Below are 17,589 nucleotides of genomic sequence, written 5' to 3' on the forward strand. Positions count from 1 at the left end.
GTACAATCACCATCATTCACATCACCTGTACAATACAATAAACATGTACAATCACCACATTCACATTCACACCTGTACAATCACCATCATTCACATCAAAAGCAAGCTGAAATAGAAAATTTAATCAAACCAAAAGACAATATTTTATATAAATAAAAATAAAGTACTAATCGTCCATTACAATCAAGAGTAATATAAATAAATATAAAAATACAACAAAAATAAAATAACATCAATCTGCAGGCGGATGGTCGTCGTTGTCTCCACGTGACGTGCCGCTATCTCGATGGGTGCCTGATATGCCAGGAGCCTACAAAAAATATATCAAAAGCATGATTTGCATATCTATAAATAAAATATATAAATCATTAAATTAATACAAAAATATATATTTAATATTATGTGTTTACCTGAGATGAACCATACATCTCTAATAAAGATGTAAGGCGATCAATCTGTCCCCTCATGGCCTGCATCTCGGCACGGCTCTGTCGCATCTCCTCCATCTCAGCGGCACGACTCTGTCTAATCTCCTGTATCTCCGCCTCGAGTCTGCGAACGCGTGAATCCTGAGCATCTGTTGCAGCATGCTGCGTATATCTACTAACCTCAGATAACTGAGTGGGGGTGACTCCTACTCCATAACCCCTTACTCGGCCGTAGCGCTCTGGTCCCATCAACTCTGTGAATACCTCGGCCTCGATACGGCTCTGCTGCGTAGATGCTGCGGACTCGTCGTCACGCTCCGCAATGAGAGATGTAGCCCTCTCCTGTATTTTTTTTGAAAACAAGAGTTATACATTAATAGCTAACAAAATTAAATTTAAATCATTGCAAAAAATATAATATTAACAATGCCGTATATATAAATCTCTCGACTCATCTCGAACAAAAGTACCATCCTGATGAGTATGAGTCATCCGGTAAAACTCCACTTGTCCGGGTTCCCTCCCATGCTCATCCTCCTACACAAATAATTTCAATTTTAAGCAAACAGTTATGATAATTTAAAAAAATATATGAGTATCATGATACAGACATGGTCCACGATACATAATGATATTAGTTATATAAATATTTGAACATAAAAATTAAAAGTTAATTATGAAAGTTTAAGGAACATACAAACTCCTGTCGGAGTCGTGCATAACTCTTCGACCCCGATGTATGAGGAACAGACTGAGCTGCTCGTGCAGCTCTACCAATAGCAGAATAAGTCTGTAAAATAAAGTAAAGAACTTGTTATATATACAATATATAATAAAAATCAATATTTTTATAAAATATTTAAGAAAAAAAGATAATAAACAGATAATATACCTGTGCCCTCTCGGAGAACCAGTAATGAACCAACTCCATCCACTGATGAGGGGGTACATCAGGAGGACAATTTCTAGCAACCTCCTCCTCTGTCATACCCTGTCTCATATAGTCCTTCTTCAATTGTGCTTTATATTCTTTCCATTTGCGGTTGAGAGACTTCATTACAAAATCATGAGTGGATGGAGGGAGAACAAACTTGCTCTATAAAAAAAAAAGTTAAATGAAATAAATTATATAAATGATTAACAATTAATATACAGTATGAACATCAATTCATTACCTCTATAACTCGGAGGAGCTCAACTTTGTACGTTGGAAGCATGTCATTCCATTTTGCATAGCCCAACGGACATAGCTGAGGCCTCCGAGCAACAGTCCCCAAAAATGAAGTCAATAAGCAGGCAGCTTTCTTAATTGGCTGACCTAGCTGATTGCACTCCACAACAATCCTCTCGCCCTCACGCATCTGCCACACATCTCGTACTACTGTGGGTCCGCGTCTGGGGCGTACTCTCCCGGATCCGTCTGCAAAAAATACATAAAAGTAACTATATCATAAATATACATAAAATGAAATAAAAAAAAATTACATGAAAGACAATATATACCCTGCACGTGTATCTCATCATCTGGCTGATGAACAGGAGGATCGTGCTGTGCTGATGATGAAGGACAGGGCTCAGAATGCTGTGCAGCTGAACTGGCCTCAGGCTGCTGTGCTGAAGAAGACGTACCGGCCTCTGTCTGTGAAAACTGGAACTGCACACCAGCATATCGTCCCCTGCGACGCATGATGTCACCTAGCATTTATATAAATAAAAGGTAGAATCAGTTAATATATGGAGTAAAATAACACAATAATTAATGCAAAATATATACATCATAAATAATTATTACCAGTAACAATCAAGCAGTAGTGTTTTCTTCGAATTCTGTTCTAACCAACGTCGTCGTAGCATTTAAATCATCAGCTGGCACAAAATTGTAGGGCATACATTGTGTATAAGTGTCATCGTCATCATCCTCCACTTGGTTTCCCATATCATATAAGTCTCTAGGTTTTGTTTTGATGACAGTAAACCAATCTTTATCTTTTGCGTCTTGTACATAAAATACTTGACGAGCTTGAGATGAAAAAATGAATGGGTCATCCTTCAATAACACACCAGTGTGTATCAACCTTGAAAAATTTACAAGTGTAAATCCATTTGCATCTTGTTTCAAACCCCTTGGTGAGTTTATGTCTATCCAATCACATCTAAACAGTACTTCTTTAAATTTTTCATAATAATCCAACTCATAGATATCTTTAAGTGCACCATAATAAGATTTTCCATCCGCTTCCACCATAACACCGCTATTCTGTGTTTTTCTAAATTTCTCCCGTTCTCTAGTATGAAATTTAAAGCCATTAATTATGAAACCATTATATCTATTCACAATCTTGTTAGGTCCTCGAGCAAGAGCTATTAGTTCATCTGACTTATTTGTCTCCATCATCTTTGATACCTAACAAAAAATGATATGACGAAGTGCAGTTGAGTTATCTGATATTAAATATGTATCAAAAATTAATATATCCAATAATTAAATATAAATCATACCTGATTCGAAAGCCACATAGGGAATAACTCGACCAACCATCGCTGTTCAATCCTTGCATTAGGACGAATGTTATGATTGGCTCGTCTCTGATAAATTAAAAATTCACTGCATAAAATATAAATATATCATTTAGAACATTATATCTAATATAAAATTTAAATTTTGATGTCATTCCTTAAATATACTAACCTGCGATGGTCAGATATTATGTCACTATGAAGTAACACATAACGATGTGCTTGTGCTAAGGATTTTTGATCAAGTACAATACCTTCACCTCTTCCCAAGAATTTTCCAGCAGTTAAGAACTTATACAGTTCTGCATTCTCCACAAAGTCATTATGCCGTTGAGGTCGACTAAAAATAGTCTCTACACCTTGAAGATATCTTGAACAAAATGTCAAACATTCATCCGCAATATATGCTTCAGCAATCGAGCCTTCAGGATAGGCTCTATTTCGCACATAATCTTTAAGACGCACAAGATACCTTCAAGAATTAAATATTTATTAAAATATCAGTATGCTGTTGTTTCTAATAAAATTATCAAAAGATTTAAGGTTTGTAATAATACCTCTCAATAGGATACATCCATCTATAATGTACCGGTCCACCAACTTTAACTTCTGAAGCTAGGTGAATGAGCAGATGTACCATAATAGTGAAAAATCCAGGAGGAAAAATCTTTTCCATCTGGCAAAGTGTAATTGTAATATCCGATTCTAACTGATCAAGTTCCCGAGGATCAATAACTTTGGAACATAATGCCTTGAAGAATGACGATAATCGAAGTACAATTGTAACAACTTGTTTCGGCAATGACGATCTTAAAGCTATTGGAAAAATATCTTGCATCAATATGTGACCATCATGACTTTTAAGATTTGAAAGTTTTCGATCCTTTAGATGCACACATCGTGAAATATTCGATGCATATCCATCGGGTACTTTGATACTTTTCAAAACTCCCAAAAAATTATCCTTTTCTCGAGCAGACATTGTGTAACATGCAGGAGGCACATAAATTCTATCATTAGCAAGCATTTTAGGATGAAGTTCCTGTCGGATACCCATTTCTTTTAAATCAAGACGTGCCTTCATGTTATCTTTGCTCTTTCCATCAAGGTTTAAAAATGTTCCAAGTAAATTATCGCAAACATTCTTCTCTATATGCATGACATCAAGATTGTGCCGAATAAGATTATGTTTCCAATAAGGTAAGTCAAAAAAGATACTTCGTTTTTTCCATAAATGTTTACTTGGCTGTTGTATAGATGCTATCTGTGTGTCTTCCTCATTTTCATCCTCGAAATAATTGTCTGGATCTTGAAACAACTCTGCATCTATAGTACTGATACTGACTTCCTCTGGTAACCCTTCGTGCACTGAGCTTTCAACATCATCCCTTCCTCTTTTTTTAGAGGACTTTGAGTGCTTACCATAGCTGTAATTCATGCCATCCATTTGTCTATGAACATCAGTTCCAGAAGGTGGAATAGGGGCACATCCCAATTCTATAGTACCATCAAACAAATCTTTCTGAAATCGAAACGGATGATTTGCTTCCAACCATCGACGATGTCCCATGTAACAAAATTTACCTCCATGTTTTAACCAAATTGAATGTGTTGAATCTCCACAACAAGGACATGCGACCCGTCCCTTTGTACTCCAGCCAGATAAATTGGCATATGCTGGAAAATCATTAATAGTCCATAACAAAGCTGCCCGTAGTTTAAATGTTTGGCCGTTGGAAGCATCAAATGCATCAACACCCTCCCACAACTGTTTCAATTCCTCTATCAAAGGCTGTAGAAAAATATCAATATCATTGCCTGGACCCTTATCTCCTGGAATAACCATTGACAAGATAAGTGATGATTGTTTCATGCACATCCACGGTGGCAAATTGTAAGGTATCAAAACGACTGGCCAAGTGCTGTAGGTAGAACTCAGGGTCCGAAATGGATTGAAGCCATCAGAAGCTAAGCCAAACCTAACACTGCGAACATCAGAGGCAAAATCAGGATGCCTATCATCAAATGCTTTCATTTGATGATTTTTTTTTTTTTTTTTGTGAAAAAAGATGCTAAATGTTCCTAGATATATTAATTTTCACGAAACCCTTCAAATTCAATAAAAGAAGCATGAAAAACTTGTAAGAAATATGTAAATCAAACTAACAAACTTAGGCATGCATGAATAGTTGTATTCATTCTTGGATGCATGCAGCATAAGAAGAGCTAAAGTGGGTATTTGAGTAAAGGAATCTCCAAGAATATCAAAGTCTTGTTGTGTTTGAGTAAGAAAATCCCACACCCACCCAAGACTCGAGGAACAGTAAGTTGGCCTCTACAAAATTATAAGTTAATAATAATTAGTGTGTTTATTTTGGTTAACAAAAACAAATGCTTATTCAATAGTTATTGCTCCGTGTCATGTTAATGTGAATGATTGGCATGCAGGTAAAGAACATATTTTGGAAGAACATTGTCAGCCCAAGCTAAGCCAGCTCCAGCTGCAATTATCTAAAGAAGCTAAATGACTACTATCTATTGCAATTCCATCACCTTCATTCCCAATAATTGGGCCTCCTCTCGCACCACTCCAATTTGACATGATTAATCTAATTTATTACTTCCCTCCTAGGTGTGGTGAAGGTTAATTTAGATGAACTAGAGCATGTTTGGAGCTTTTTCTATAGGATTGGGCGGCAAATTCTATTGGACTTGTGGATTGAGCTAGTGCAACTAATAAGATCACAAAGATGGGTTAAGCAAAATATCCAAATATAGTTCTGAAATAATTCGAATTGAATCTCATAAGGAGAAAAAAAGATCTATTGAATTTTTTTTTTCTCCCTGTAGAATTCAAGCGGGCCCATTGCAAAGCTATAACTGGGTATTTTATAAAGATAAGCCTAACCCAGTATGTAGCATGTGATCTTGTTAATTTTGTTGGTTTTAGCTCAATCGTGTAGAAAAAGATATGTTTGGATTTTTGGATAGGATTTAATTGAAAATCTTATAATGTTCATCAGTTGGACTATCCATTTAATCATGGCCTTAAATCAACCAAATATCACCTAACTCAAATCCTATACAAAGAAAAAAAACTTTCATAGGCTTTTTTTTTTCTATCTTTTTTTTCTACAGCCGAAAAACTAAGATCTGAGCATGTTCTTAAAAAATATAAGCTAAATGGGCTAACAAACCCGATTCCTATAAAATATGCATCACAATGCTACTCAAGGGTGGCAGTAAACAAGAACATATATAAACAAAAACATCCTTCAACACTCAACTGAAAAATTCTTCACATCTGCCAAGATAAATAAATAAATAACTGAAAAATTCTCAAATCCTATAAAATATCATGCTTCTACCGAGATTAAGCTCTTGGAACCTCAGGGGACCAACTCACACCGCTGCAGCTCGCACAAAATCCCATATGAGAAAACCCCAATCGGGACCTAAGAAACCCATCCGATCTCCCTCAATGCTCTCCTTCCCACAAATCTCCAAACAAGAGAAAAAAATAAAAAGAAAATGAAGCGATAACAAAAAAAAATGATCAAACTAGGTGGGAAAAAGCTTACCTTTCAAAATGAGGAATGTGGATGACAGACCCTTAAACACTGTAACATGAAATTAAACAACTCAAAATTTCTGTGGAGATTTTGAAAAGAAGAATGAATGAAAAGAAAAACAAGTGAAATGGGGAAAATATTTTACCTTTCAAAATTTCTGTGGAGCGGCCGAGCAGGGGCTTCGTTTCCCTTCGATTTGGGGTGGCCGAATGGCGAAGTGGGATGGTGGGAAGCTTGGAGCAGTCGAACAAGGGAAGGAGGAGGAGGGCCGGTTCACCGACGGCGTATGGCTTGGACCTCGCGGGCGCGGCGTCGACGGATGCGGCAGTAGAGGGGAGTGGCGGACGGAGGTGAGGCGTGGACGGCGGGTGCGCGTGGACGGCGGGTGCGGTGCCGGCGGCGGAGATGGGCCGGGGTCGGCTGAGGAACGGGTGGAAAATAAGGAACGGCTGAGGAATGGCGGCGGTAGATAGATTAGGGCACGGCGGTAGATAGATTAGGGCACGGGAGGAGGGTGGTATTAAACGAACCTACCGACGCTTTTTAGCGTCGTTAAAATGCGTCGGTATTTTATTTATTTAACGACGCTTTTGCTAAAAGCGTCGACGTTGACACGTTCATAGTTTATGACGCTTTTAAGCGTCGTTAAAGAACGACGCTTTTTAAAAGCGTCGGCAGGTTAGCGCAACCTGCCGACGCTTTCCAAAAGCGTCGGCAAAAAAAGGTCGTTAATGGCCTCTTTTTTTGTAGTGGCTACTTAGTCTGTTGCTGTTCACTTTTCGAAAGATGTGCTCGATAATCAAGGCTGCACAACCGGTTAATAAGGTAGATATATCCTATAGAAGAGGGTGGGCGGCCTCACCCTGCACACATCCTGGATCCAAGCCACTATCATGATCGAGTCCTCAATAACCAAATAATCAGCTTGCAAAGTCCAATGCGGGCAGATAATCCTGGCCCATGCAGCTCAAAGCTCCACACCAAGAACTGAAAACTCGAAGATATGGCTATCCCTAGCTTTATGAGTCTGGATGCAAGATCACGAATCACGAAGTCAGCATCTCTATGGATATCCCTGACACTGTCATTAAAGTTGATCTTGAAATACATCGAAGGAGGAGGCTTCCAAGAGATAAATATCCGATGGGTCACTAGATGAGCAGGATGGGAGTCTCGGATCTCTGAAGGTCTTAAGATCACATCAGTTATCTCCACTGTCAGAACAAGGATTTTCTTCAGAATAAATCTTATCGGGCACCTCCTAACCTCAAACATCAGATTGTTCCTGAATAACTAAATCTAATGGACAATATCAGCTGCTCAAATGCCAACCACTTTGGTCGTAGCAGTCCCAACACACCGCCTCAGAACGTCCAGAAAAACCTTCTTTATAAAACTAAAATATTGATTGGTTCAAGAATGAATATGCACCTTTTGATCAATTAAGATAAAAATCAAAAGGCACTCCACCTTGCCATTCTGAAATTGAGGACGTAACAATCATGTACCTACCATATTTGTTCAAAAGCTTGATCTCTTGGTTTGTCTATTTAGAATATCTCATAATAATGTGCAAGTAGGTTGCATTGCATGAGAATTACATGACATAACATTTGTTTCGGGATATGATTAGGTACAGAAGACCCTACCGAACCAACCGATTTGAGGTTGTTGCCTTGTTAGTTCAACAATCAATTTGTCTCCTGTATGCCCACACAAGGCACTTTTTTTAGATCAACTTTCTAAAGGTTGTCTCCACTAATAAATTCCTAAATTATGGGATAAGTTATACAGCATTATGGAAAGAAGCTTGAACAAAGATGGTCCAAGAAAGCTGATGCAATGCTTTGTTAGTATACTGGTTGACTGGTATATTTGATGCAGTTTTGGTTTTGTTTGTTTGCCTCCAAGGTTTAAAGAAAAGGCACAGGAGGAGAAGATTTGGTTATAAGTACTCTTAGCAACTGCTTTCATGAAGTATTGAAAATTTGCGTATCAATATCATTACTCATGATTACGTTCCCTCATATTTCTTCTAAACTTATTCAACTTGTCTTCCTTCTGTCCTTTTCTCCTTTCTCAACTGTACCTTATAACATTCCACTGACCTAATTATCACTTGATGTTTCCAAATCACCAATAATCCTATCATTAACAAGAAGTGGTCTGATCGCTGATAAGTCACCAAGTATATATCCTCACCCGAGTAAGAAACGAAACTGGAACTAAGAATACTAACAAAACTTACATTTTTAAATTTAATCTGACGGCTGTTTGTATAGACGACCATGTTACGATGCTCAATCTTCAAATCTGCTTAAGATGAAGGTGTTACATAATAACGTTATTATTTTTTTTGATACAAACAATTATTTTCGGATGACATGATGAAACACTTGACATGGTGCATCAAATCTGAGTTAAAGTGTAGCCCAACCAGATGCATCGAATCTGCATCATCTAGACGACATGATGGAACATTTGACATAGTATACGATTTGTTTAGTCTTTGGAAGGTGGAAGTTGGCCCAAGAGGCTGGTCTAACTGTACTATTGTTAAGGCTATTGTAATTAGTTTAACACCAGCGTTTCACATACTATGGGTGCCGGCTCTCGGTGTCTACTCAATGATGACCTAATATGATGCCTTAGTCTAGTGTCATTGGAAGCCTCTGGAATCTTTCGTTGCATGCGATCCATATTTAATGGTCATTCAGTGGCCTAAGTGATAGAATTATTGGCAACTTGTTTGCAAGTTAAGCTGTTCATTTGTAGATTATATAATAATAAGGACACGATAATGTTGCAATGGGCCACTAACGCATCATTGAGCCCTTAAGACACCCCCTAAAGGTGGACCACGTTCCTGCTTGATAGGGTGCGGAATACTATTGTTGCACCACCTTCTATTCTTATCTTGGTGGCCTTGCAGGGCGTTGTTGGGCCATCTTGTCAATTGGTTGTCCAGAGATTAGTCTTATATAGATCAAATATGTCACAAGTAAAACATAACAAAAAAAAAAAAAAAAAAAGGTGATCAATAAAAAGTAGACATGAGGAACCCTCGGCCCATCACGTGAGGTACTGTCCACTATGATTCATGGCCTCACGATTTTACCCCTTAAAAGGCACTTTATGTGAAAATTTTTTTTTCTTCTTACAAACATGAATTCTCCTTGACTCACTATTAGTGCCCTCCACATTATTAGAACCATAACAGAGCCCTCCAGTCAAGAGAGACTCTAATGTGTATAGTTTGAGGAGCTCCACAGTTGTCGAGGCAAATCTCAGCTTCAGAAAATCGAGGTGGATCTCGATCCTTACCTGACGCACCATACTGCGGACAAAAACTCGATCCGTCAGATGAGGTATTGTCCGCTCTGATCAATGGACCTCACGATTTTGTTCCTTAAAAAATGCCTTACGTGAAAAAGATTTTTTCTCCTTTACAAGTGCGAGTCTCTCTTAACTCACAATTGATGGGGGACTATTGATATCCTCCATATTATTAGAACTATAATAGTAAATAATTTATTAATTAATAAAAGAAAATATTTTTATCGAACGAATTAGTTAATTAATTTGTTAATTAATGGAATATAAAATCAGATAGTATAAGATAAAAATGAAGAAGAAAAGGTAGGCTTGCATTCCAGAACAAGATCGGATCACCCAATTAATTGTGAAACACGTGCGACGAATTGAAATCCAATCGCATCCACTTGATTCAACAAAGTCTGAGTTATACTCAATGGTGAGCCCAAAAAGCTACAATGCTGGTCCGACTCATTATTTTGGTAAGATGTGATAACTTAGGCCGATCCATAACCAAATGGCTTAGCAAAGAGCAAGAAAAGATGGAATCGACAATAGTTTCAGCTTAGAGTCACAAGCAAAGCTTATAGACCTAATGGACACAAGGATGCCCATCTAATCTTTTCTTGATTCGGTTAAGGTTTCTAATCAAGAGCCAGAAACCAGCAGAGAGAGTTAGATGGGTGTCATCTCGATTCTAATCCAGTGATCATGTTGTGAGAAATTTAAAATAATATTGCCACGCCTCGATCCGAGATTGTAAATCGAAGGTCATAGTAACCACCGCATATTTATAGAAAATTCTTCTCATAAGCATGCAAGGTATCTGTCACGCCCCCGATCCGAGATTGTGAATCGAGGGTCATGGCAACCGCTGCATACTTATGAAGAACTCTCTCCATAAGCATGCAAGGCATCTCATCACGATATCAATGCATCACAGCGGAATAAATTCAAATAATTATTATTCAACTGTAATTCAAGTAATTAAATCAAATGTCTTACATCCAATAAAATTTTACTAAAAATAAAACAATAGATCTACGTTCAATGAAGTTGACAATGCTAATCTCGCTTCTAAAAGCTCTGTCCCAATATTTCGTCCCACGCTCGAAATTAATTATCTGAATCTGAAAAATAGAAAGAAAGGTAATGAGCTAGACAGCCCAGTAAGTAACAAGTATCTCTACCAGATATTTCAGATATTATATAATTTTCAAGAATAATACTGCAATAAACATAAGAGTATATTTCATGCTGATTTAATACAAATCAAATATTTTCAAATATTCACATGTAATATAATCATAAATCCGATTCGATTCAAAAACACTCGTAACTCAACAGCCTTGACTATGACCAACGTTTAATCCCCATTGGCGGGGTCCACAGAATACCAGCGCACAACCTCCACTGGTAGGGTCCACAAATACCAGCGCACAACCCTCACTGGCAGGGTCCACAAACACCAGCGCACAACCCCCACTGGCAGGGTCCACTGAGTACCAACGTATAATCCCCATTGGCGGGGCCCACTGAAACATAATTAGGCTGAGAACATAAATCCGATCTATATCAAAACACTGTACCATAATATGTCATAATTTTTTTCACTAAACATGTGCATAAATCGACATACCATAATATTTCAAAAAACACTTTTCTTTCAAAACATAATTTCATGAATCATGCATAATTTCAGAGAATAATTATTTATTTTCAGAATAAATATAGAAATATCTCGAGAAGATGATTCATTACTTACCTTCCACGAAGCACTGAATGAACAGATCGACTAACTTCTAAGAGATTCTTCCGTGCCTATTATTCAAAATTATATTTTTACATTAATTTTAATTTAAAATTAAATCTAAACAAATCCCAATTCAAAACCTCACTTAAAAATCGACTCTTTCCTAAACTCGATCAAAATCATCAGATGAGACCTCCCACTACACTAATCCTAGAGGAATAACTTTAGAGAGAGAGGAATCCATCAAGAGAGAGAAACAACTTAGAGAGAGAAAATTCTAAAGAGAGAAAGTAGAGAGAGAAAGTCCAATTCCAGAGAGAGAAAGTTAGGGTTCAGAATGAAAGAAGAGAGAGAAACTCTCTCTCTCATCAATTTCATTTTTATTTATTTATTTATTTATTTACTTACTTATATATATATATATATATATATATATATATATATATTATTATTATTATTATTATTATTATTATTTCTTTCTTTTCTTTTCTTTTCTTTTTCTTCTTTTCTTTTTCTTCTTTTTCTTCTTTTTCTTTCCTTTTCTTTTTCTCTTTTTCCTTCTTTCTCTTTTCTTTTTCTTCTTTTTCTTTTTCTTCTTTTTTTCTTCTTTTCTTCTTTTTTCTTGGTTCTTCCCGTGCCGGAACAGAGGACCGGCATCCTCCGGCCTTGACCGGCCGTTCGGGCCATGGCCGCTGCGGCAGAGGCCGGCGGCCGATGGGGGCCACTCCCCCGGTCACGGAGGAGTATGGCCGGCGATCGATTCCGATCGCCGGCGTCGAAAAATTCAAGGAAAAGAGACCCAAAAACAGAGTCTCTTTCCCGACTGTAGATCGGCGACACTCGTCGCCGACAGCCGCGTACAGGAGCATGGGAGGAAGGAAAAGAAAAAGGGGAAGAAGAAGGAGACTCACCTCGGCATCCGGTGACCTCACCGGCGAGAAATCACGACGAGAAACCAACAGTGCCCGCGGCTCTTCTTCGAGAAAATTAGAGAGAAAGAGAGGGAGAAGAGGCCAATGGATCGATTCTAAAGAGAGGGGAGACTTTCTTATAGAGAGTCCTAGGATTTCGAGGGATCCTAGGACTCCTAATGTGCTTGGGTCTCGCCGGAGAAGAAGACTCCTACCGGGAGTCTTCTTCTCGATTTTTACTCTGTTTTTTTTTTCTTTTTATTTTTGGGCTTAAGTGGGCTGTTAATCTAGCTTGGGCTTGGGCTATGACATTCTTCACCCCTAAAAAGAAATTTCGTCCTCGAAATTTTTCATACCTGTCACCATTGTATTGGAAGCCTGTGGATTCTGTTGAGTAAGCGCATAAACTCTTCCCTGGATTTTAGAAATCTGTCCGCCACCCTTATGTTGTCCTTCATGAGTTCTTTTGCCAGCTTGATTTTCGGTATTTAGCGGGCAGCTAGCGATTTTATGATCCATCTGACCACATTTGAAACAAGCACCTGTATTCCAATAGCAATCCTTGTCTGCATGATTTTTGCCACATCTGGAGCACGGCTCACCATCAATCTGTTGAGTCTTATTGTCTACTGTTCCCTTAGCTGATCTTTTGATGTTTTTATTATTCTGCCCTTGTGTATCATTTGATTTTGCTCTCTTTCTTTGCCTTCTTTCCCTTTCCATGCGTTCTTCATTGACTTCCCTTTCAATTATCAGTGCTTTGTTTACCACATCTGCATAAGTTATCAATTCATATGGAACCACTTGTTTTCGAATCTCAGTTCTCAGTCCCATCTCAAACTTGTGAACACGTTCTTGCTCACCATCCACTAATCTCGGAGCAAATTTTGCTAACTCTGTAAATTTTGCTTCATATTCAGTCACACTCATACCCTTTTGCTTCAAATAAATAAACTCTTGCTCTTTCTGGATCCTTATACTCTGAAGAAAATACTGATCATAGAATGCAATCCGAAATCTTTCCCAGGTAAGTATTTCGCCGTCTTGTTCATGCTTGTGCTGTAGTCGCTGACACCAGTTGTATGCTTCTCCTTGTAGTAAATAAGCTGCGTATTGAATCTTTTCTTCATCAAGACACTCTTGGACAGCGAAAGCCTTCTCCATCTCCATTATCCAGTTATCAGCCTCCAAAGGTTCAGTAGTCCCCTTGAAAGCTGGAGGGGCAAGCTTTTTAAATTCTGAAATGTTGTTCCGTTGTACTGGTTGCTCTCCATGTTGTGGTGGTGGATGCTGATGTTGTTGTGTATCTCGTTGTATCTGCTGTTGTTCAAACATTTGCTGCTGTATTTGTTATTGCGCTTGTACCATCCTGATTAGGGTCTGCATTAACTGAGCCATATCTGGTTCTTGACGTGCTCTCGAAGTACTCCCATTAGGATCTACGACTCCCTCCTCCTGAGGGGTGCCACTGGTCAGATGGGGAGTGCTACCATCCTGTGGTTGTGATATCCCTCTTGCAATTCCTTGAGTAGTTCTTGTCATTCTACAGGGAGGCATGGTAACCTTGTAGTAGTAAAACCTTATTAGATTCATTTATCTATTTGTTAGGATGGGTTTATTATGATGCTCATATTCTAACGTCCCAATATTCTAATGTTTACCCACCTACACTCATACTATGTCAAATTCTATGTGTCATAATTTATCCAAACCTGGCTCTGATACCATATTAATTATCACGCCTCCGACCCGAGATTGTGAATCGAGGGTCATGGCAACTGCCACATACTTATGAAGAACTCTCTCCATAAGCATGCAAGGCATCTCATCACGATATCAATGCATCACAGTGGAATAAATTCAAATAATTATTATTCAACTGTAATTCGAGTAATTAAATCAAATGTCTTACATCCAATAAAATTTTACTAAAAATAAAACAATAGATCTACGTTCAATGAAGTTGACAATGCTAATCTCGCTTCTAAAAGCTCTGTCCCAATATTTCGTCCCACGCTCGAAATTAATTATCTGAATCTGAAAAATAGAAAGAAAGGTAATGAGCTAGACAGCCCAGTAAGTAACAAGTATCTCTACCAGATATTTCAGATATTATATAATTTTCAAGAATAATACTGCAATAAACATAAGAGTATATTTCATGCTGATTTAATACAAATCAAATATTTTCAAATATTCACATGTAATATAATCATAAATCCGATTCGATTCAAAAACACTCGTAACTCAACAGCCTTGACTATGACCAACGTTTAACCCCCATTGACGGGGTCCACAGAATACCAGCGCACAACCCCCACTGGTAGGGTCCACAAATACCAGCGCACAACCTCCACTGGCAGGGTCCACAAACACCAGCGCACAACCCCCACTGGCAGGGTCCACTGAGTACCAACATATAATCCCCATTGGCGGGGCCCACTGAAACATAATTAGGCTGAGAGCATAAATCCGATCTATATCGAAACACTGTACCATAATATGTCATAATTTTTTTCACTGAACATGTGCATAAATCGACGTACCATAATATTTCAAAAAATACTTTTCTTTCAAAACATAATTTCATGAATCATGCATAATTTCAGAGAATAATTATTTATTTTCAGAATAAATATAGAAATATCTCGAGAAGATGATTCATTACTTACCTTCCACGAAGCACTGAATGAACAGATCGACTAACTTCTAGGAGATTCTTCCGTGCCTATTATTCAAAATTATATTTTTACATTAATTTTAATTTAAAATTAAATCTAAACAAATCCCAATTCAAAACCTCACTTAAAAATTGACTCTTTCCTAAACTCGATCAAAATCATTAGATGAGACCTCCCACTACGCTAATCCTAGAGGAATAACTTTAGAGAGAGAGGAATCCATCAAGAGAGAGAAACAACTTAGAGAGAGAAAATTCTAGAGAGAGAAAGTAGAGAGAGAAAGTCCAATTCCAGAGAGAGAAAGTCAGGGTTCAGACTGAAAGAAGAGAGAGAAACTCTCTCTCTCATCAATTTTATTTTTATTTATTTATTTATTTACTTACTTTTATATATATATATATATATATATATATATATATATATATATTTTATTATTATTATTATTTTTTTTTCTTTTCTTTTCTTTTCTTTTTCTTCTTTTCTTTTTCTTCTTTTTCTTCTTTTTCTTTCCTTTTCTTTTTCTCTTTTTCATTCTTTCTCTTTTCTTTTTCTTCTTTTTCTTTTTCTTCTTTTTTTCTTCTTTTCTTCTTTTTTCTTGGTTCTTCCCATGCCAGAATAGAGGACCGGCATCCTCCGGCCTTGACCGGCCGTTCGGGCCATGGTCACCGCGGCGGAGGCCGGCGGCCGACGGGGGCCACTCCCCCGATCACGGAGGAGTATGGCCGGCGATCGATTCTGATCGCCGGTGCCGGAAAATTCAAGGAAAAGAGACCCAAAAACAGAGTCTCTTTCCCGATTGTAGATCAGCGACACTCGTCGCCGGCAGCCGCGTACAGGAGCATGGGAGGAAGGAGAAGAAAGAGGAGAAGAAGAAGGAGACTCACCTCGGCCTCCGGTGACCTCACCGGTGAGAAATCACGACGAGAAACCAACAGTGCCCGCGGCTCTTCTTCGAGAAAATCGGAGAGAAAGAGAGGGAGAAGAGGCCGATGGATCGATTCTAAAGAGAGGGAAGACCTTCTTATAGAGGGTCCTAGGATTTCGAAGGATCCTAGGACTCCTAATGTGCTTGGGTCTCGCCGGAGAAGAAGACTCCTACCGGGAGTCTTCTTCCCGGTTTTTACTCTATTTTTTTTTTCTTTTTGTTTTTGGGCTTAAGTGGGCTGTTAATCTAGCTTGGGCTTGGGCTATGACAGTATCTTATCACGATACCAATACTTCACAACGAAATAATTAGTCAATAATTTAAATCGAAAAGATAATAATTCAAATTTCAACTTTAATATCTCAATAACTTTCACAATGTTCAATAAGCCTTATATTACATTCAATAAGACTTTCAGTCTAAATAAAAGTATAGAAGTTCTGCTTCTAATCACTCTTCCGTTCCTATTTTGTATCATCTTAATTCCTCAACATCTGTAAAAATAATAAAATAAGAGATAATGAGCTAGACTGTCCAGTAAGCAATGATTACTTTCAACAGATTTAATCAGGTATTTAAGTAAATAATCATTTATAGAAAATAAGGATATAGGGTTCATCAATTTGAAATCAATTTCGATTATGCAATATAGTTCATGCCAAATTTATTTTTTTTTCAAAAATTTGAGTTTCTTTCGAGATTTCAATTTCTTTCATTCTTAAATTCTTTTCATCAACCATGAGCTATGACCATATTTTTTCTGTGATAGGATCATAACTCCGCGTATCTTCTTGCGGTGAGCTGCGAATCATTTGGTAACAAAGTCCTTCGGAACCGCTGGTCTCTCTGATGGTTTGTCGCTGGTCTCTCTAGCGACATGTCACTGGTCTCGTTAGTGACATAAATTCTTAGGACAAATTAATTACCAGCGTATATGCCCCCATTGGCGGGGTCCTTTACATAGTCAGATTGTCAATTTATATTGTTCTTATATCAGAATTCTTCATAAATGATGTTTCATATTCTAATTTTGATAAAAAAAATATATAATTATGTAGTATCAAAATCAATCAATATAATGCATCATGAAATCAATATGTTCAATCATGCTTTATCATAATATTTCAAATAAGATATTTTCATAACAAAATATCATTCATCCAATTCATGCATTGTTTCTTAAATCATATCAAAAAAATATATTATAATTTATCGATAAATCTAAAAAAAATAAAATATTTCTTGCCTCGAACACATTCCAATAAATCTACATAATTCTATAAATCTTTTTTCAAAATTTTTTAGTTCATAAATTATATCACAATATCCGATTATCAGGTGTCAATGATACCTATACGAGATCAAATTCAATAATCAGAAAGAATACGAATATCATATTTCAATGGTTTAGATTGGATCCGATCATCTAATTTCATCTAATCAAAATCTAATTAGAACATAAATGATCCAAAGTTTGACTATCAGAT

The 17,589-nt window shown here is 37.4% G+C and overlaps 2 protein-coding genes and 1 long non-coding RNA gene across 5 annotated transcripts; all 3 read right to left on the reverse strand.

Annotated features, from left to right (window-relative positions):
• Positions 1-119: 119 nt before the first annotated feature.
• Positions 120-643, reverse strand: LOC140851090 (uncharacterized). Its single transcript, XR_012133896.1, has 2 exons — positions 411-643; positions 120-310 (listed from the first exon to the last, which is right to left on the reverse strand). It is a non-coding gene; the product is annotated as an uncharacterized lncRNA (long non-coding RNA).
• Positions 644-848: 205 nt separating this feature from the next.
• Positions 849-7,257, reverse strand: LOC140851245 (uncharacterized). The gene is made up of 7 exons (XM_073242805.1): positions 6,663-7,257; positions 6,527-6,565; positions 1,932-2,123; positions 1,604-1,848; positions 1,321-1,524; positions 1,126-1,218; positions 849-965 (listed from the first exon to the last, which is right to left on the reverse strand). The coding sequence occupies exons 3-7, from the start codon at positions 2,113-2,115 to the stop codon at positions 849-851; spliced, it is 843 nt and encodes a 280-aa protein (XP_073098906.1). The 5' UTR covers positions 2,116-2,123; positions 6,527-6,565; positions 6,663-7,257.
• LOC140851042 (uncharacterized) lies at positions 2,629-4,897 on the reverse strand. Of its 3 annotated transcripts, XM_073242406.1 has the most exons (3): positions 3,118-4,897; positions 2,928-3,033; positions 2,629-2,832 (listed from the first exon to the last, which is right to left on the reverse strand). In XM_073242406.1, exon 1 carries the CDS (start codon positions 4,822-4,824, stop codon positions 3,484-3,486), a length of 1,341 nt encoding a protein of 446 aa, XP_073098507.1. In that variant the 5' UTR covers positions 4,825-4,897; the 3' UTR covers positions 2,629-2,832; positions 2,928-3,033; positions 3,118-3,483. The 3 variants fall into 3 exon arrangements, with proteins under 3 accessions (XP_073098507.1, XP_073098505.1, XP_073098506.1); XM_073242404.1 differs by having other exon boundaries at positions 2,629-3,033; XM_073242405.1 differs by having other exon boundaries at positions 2,928-4,897.
• Positions 7,258-17,589: the final 10,332 nt, after the last annotated feature.

Source organism: Elaeis guineensis, chromosome 8 (genome assembly GCF_000442705.2).
Source record: "Elaeis guineensis isolate ETL-2024a chromosome 8, EG11, whole genome shotgun sequence".
Classification (NCBI taxonomy): Eukaryota; Viridiplantae; Streptophyta; class Magnoliopsida; order Arecales; family Arecaceae; genus Elaeis; species Elaeis guineensis.